This window comes from Metarhizium robertsii (assembly GCF_000187425.2).
Source record: "Metarhizium robertsii ARSEF 23 chromosome Unknown MAA_Scf_7, whole genome shotgun sequence".
Taxonomy (NCBI): domain Eukaryota; kingdom Fungi; phylum Ascomycota; class Sordariomycetes; order Hypocreales; family Clavicipitaceae; genus Metarhizium; species Metarhizium robertsii.
In genome coordinates, this window is record NW_011942215.1 from 1,566,287 (window position 1) to 1,567,360 (window position 1,074).

Sequence of the window (1,074 nt, forward strand, 5' to 3'; positions counted from 1 at the left end):
AATCGCCGATAATCCACTACTAACCGCAATTTCCCGTTTTTCTTTGGAACAAACATAACTGGGTATCCAGCTTCTGATGTGGATGCTCTGATGTAGCCTTTTGCTAACATCTCGTCGATGTATTCTCGTAGCGCTTCGAGTTCTTTTGCGTTCAAGTTGTAAATTTTATGGAATGTCGTCGATTTTCCATTTATTAGTTCAATCTGATGATCCCATTGACTGTGTTCTGGTAATCCGGTTTCCAATTCTTCTGCGAATAATTTTTCGTATTTCCGGTATTCCTTAGGGATATTCTTGAGTCTTTCTTCTTTTGTTATTGGGCTTTTGTCGTTGTTGTCATTCTTGTTTTTCTTCTCTTCTTCGAGTTTCTTATTTGTGTTTGCGAGGTCTTTCCTTAAGGTGGCAATAACCTTTCGGATCTTGGCTTTTGTCTTTTTGTTACTTATTGTTGTTCGTATTCCGGTTTGTAGCGCCGTCGAGGTCGTTACGGTGGATCCAATTGTTTTGACTACTTTTCTGCCGCTTGTTTGTTGTCGTTGGTCCTTAGATAACTTGCTTGAAGGTTCTTTTTCTTCAGAACTCTGCTCGTGAGCTAAGTTATGACGAAATTTCGTTCTCTCTTCCGAATTCTGCTGATTCTGTTGGCCTGAAGTCTCGTTCCACTTCAGTTGGCCTGTCCTCCAGTTGATCAGTGGGTTACTCTCCCATAACCATGGGTACCCTAACACTAGGTCGTGTTCCGATACGTCCATGACATCGAGTTGAATCACTTCTGAATGACCTTGAATCTGTACTTCGAGATGATCAGTCTCTTGGTTAATGATTCCGTCATTATAGGCAAAAAGTTTTCCTTCGATATCAGTTAACTCGTATGGTGCCTCTTTGTGTTTCCACGGTAGTTGGTAACGATTAACAACTCTGGGTGAGATATAGTTGCCCATCGCGCCACTGTCCACAAGTATGCGAACGCGATGTCCCATGACTTCGGCGTCTAATACCATCTTATCGCTTCGTCCGTTCTGGGTTGCGTTGAGGGTCATTAGCGTCTTTCTCTTCGTGCCAGCCTGTAGCCCT

The 1,074-nt window shown here is 42.9% G+C and overlaps 1 protein-coding gene across 1 annotated transcript in view; it reads right to left on the reverse strand.

Moving 5' to 3' along the window:
- MAA_00502 (ATP-dependent DNA helicase PIF1) overlaps window positions 1-1,074 on the reverse strand; it is a gene marked incomplete at both ends in the record, with an annotated part of 6,586 nt that overhangs the window by 161 nt on the left and 5,351 nt on the right. The window contains one exon of the mRNA XM_007818500.2: window positions 55-1,064. Coding sequence (XP_007816691.2) covers window positions 55-1,064 — 1,010 coding nt within the window. The remainder of the gene's footprint in view (window positions 1-54; window positions 1,065-1,074) is intronic.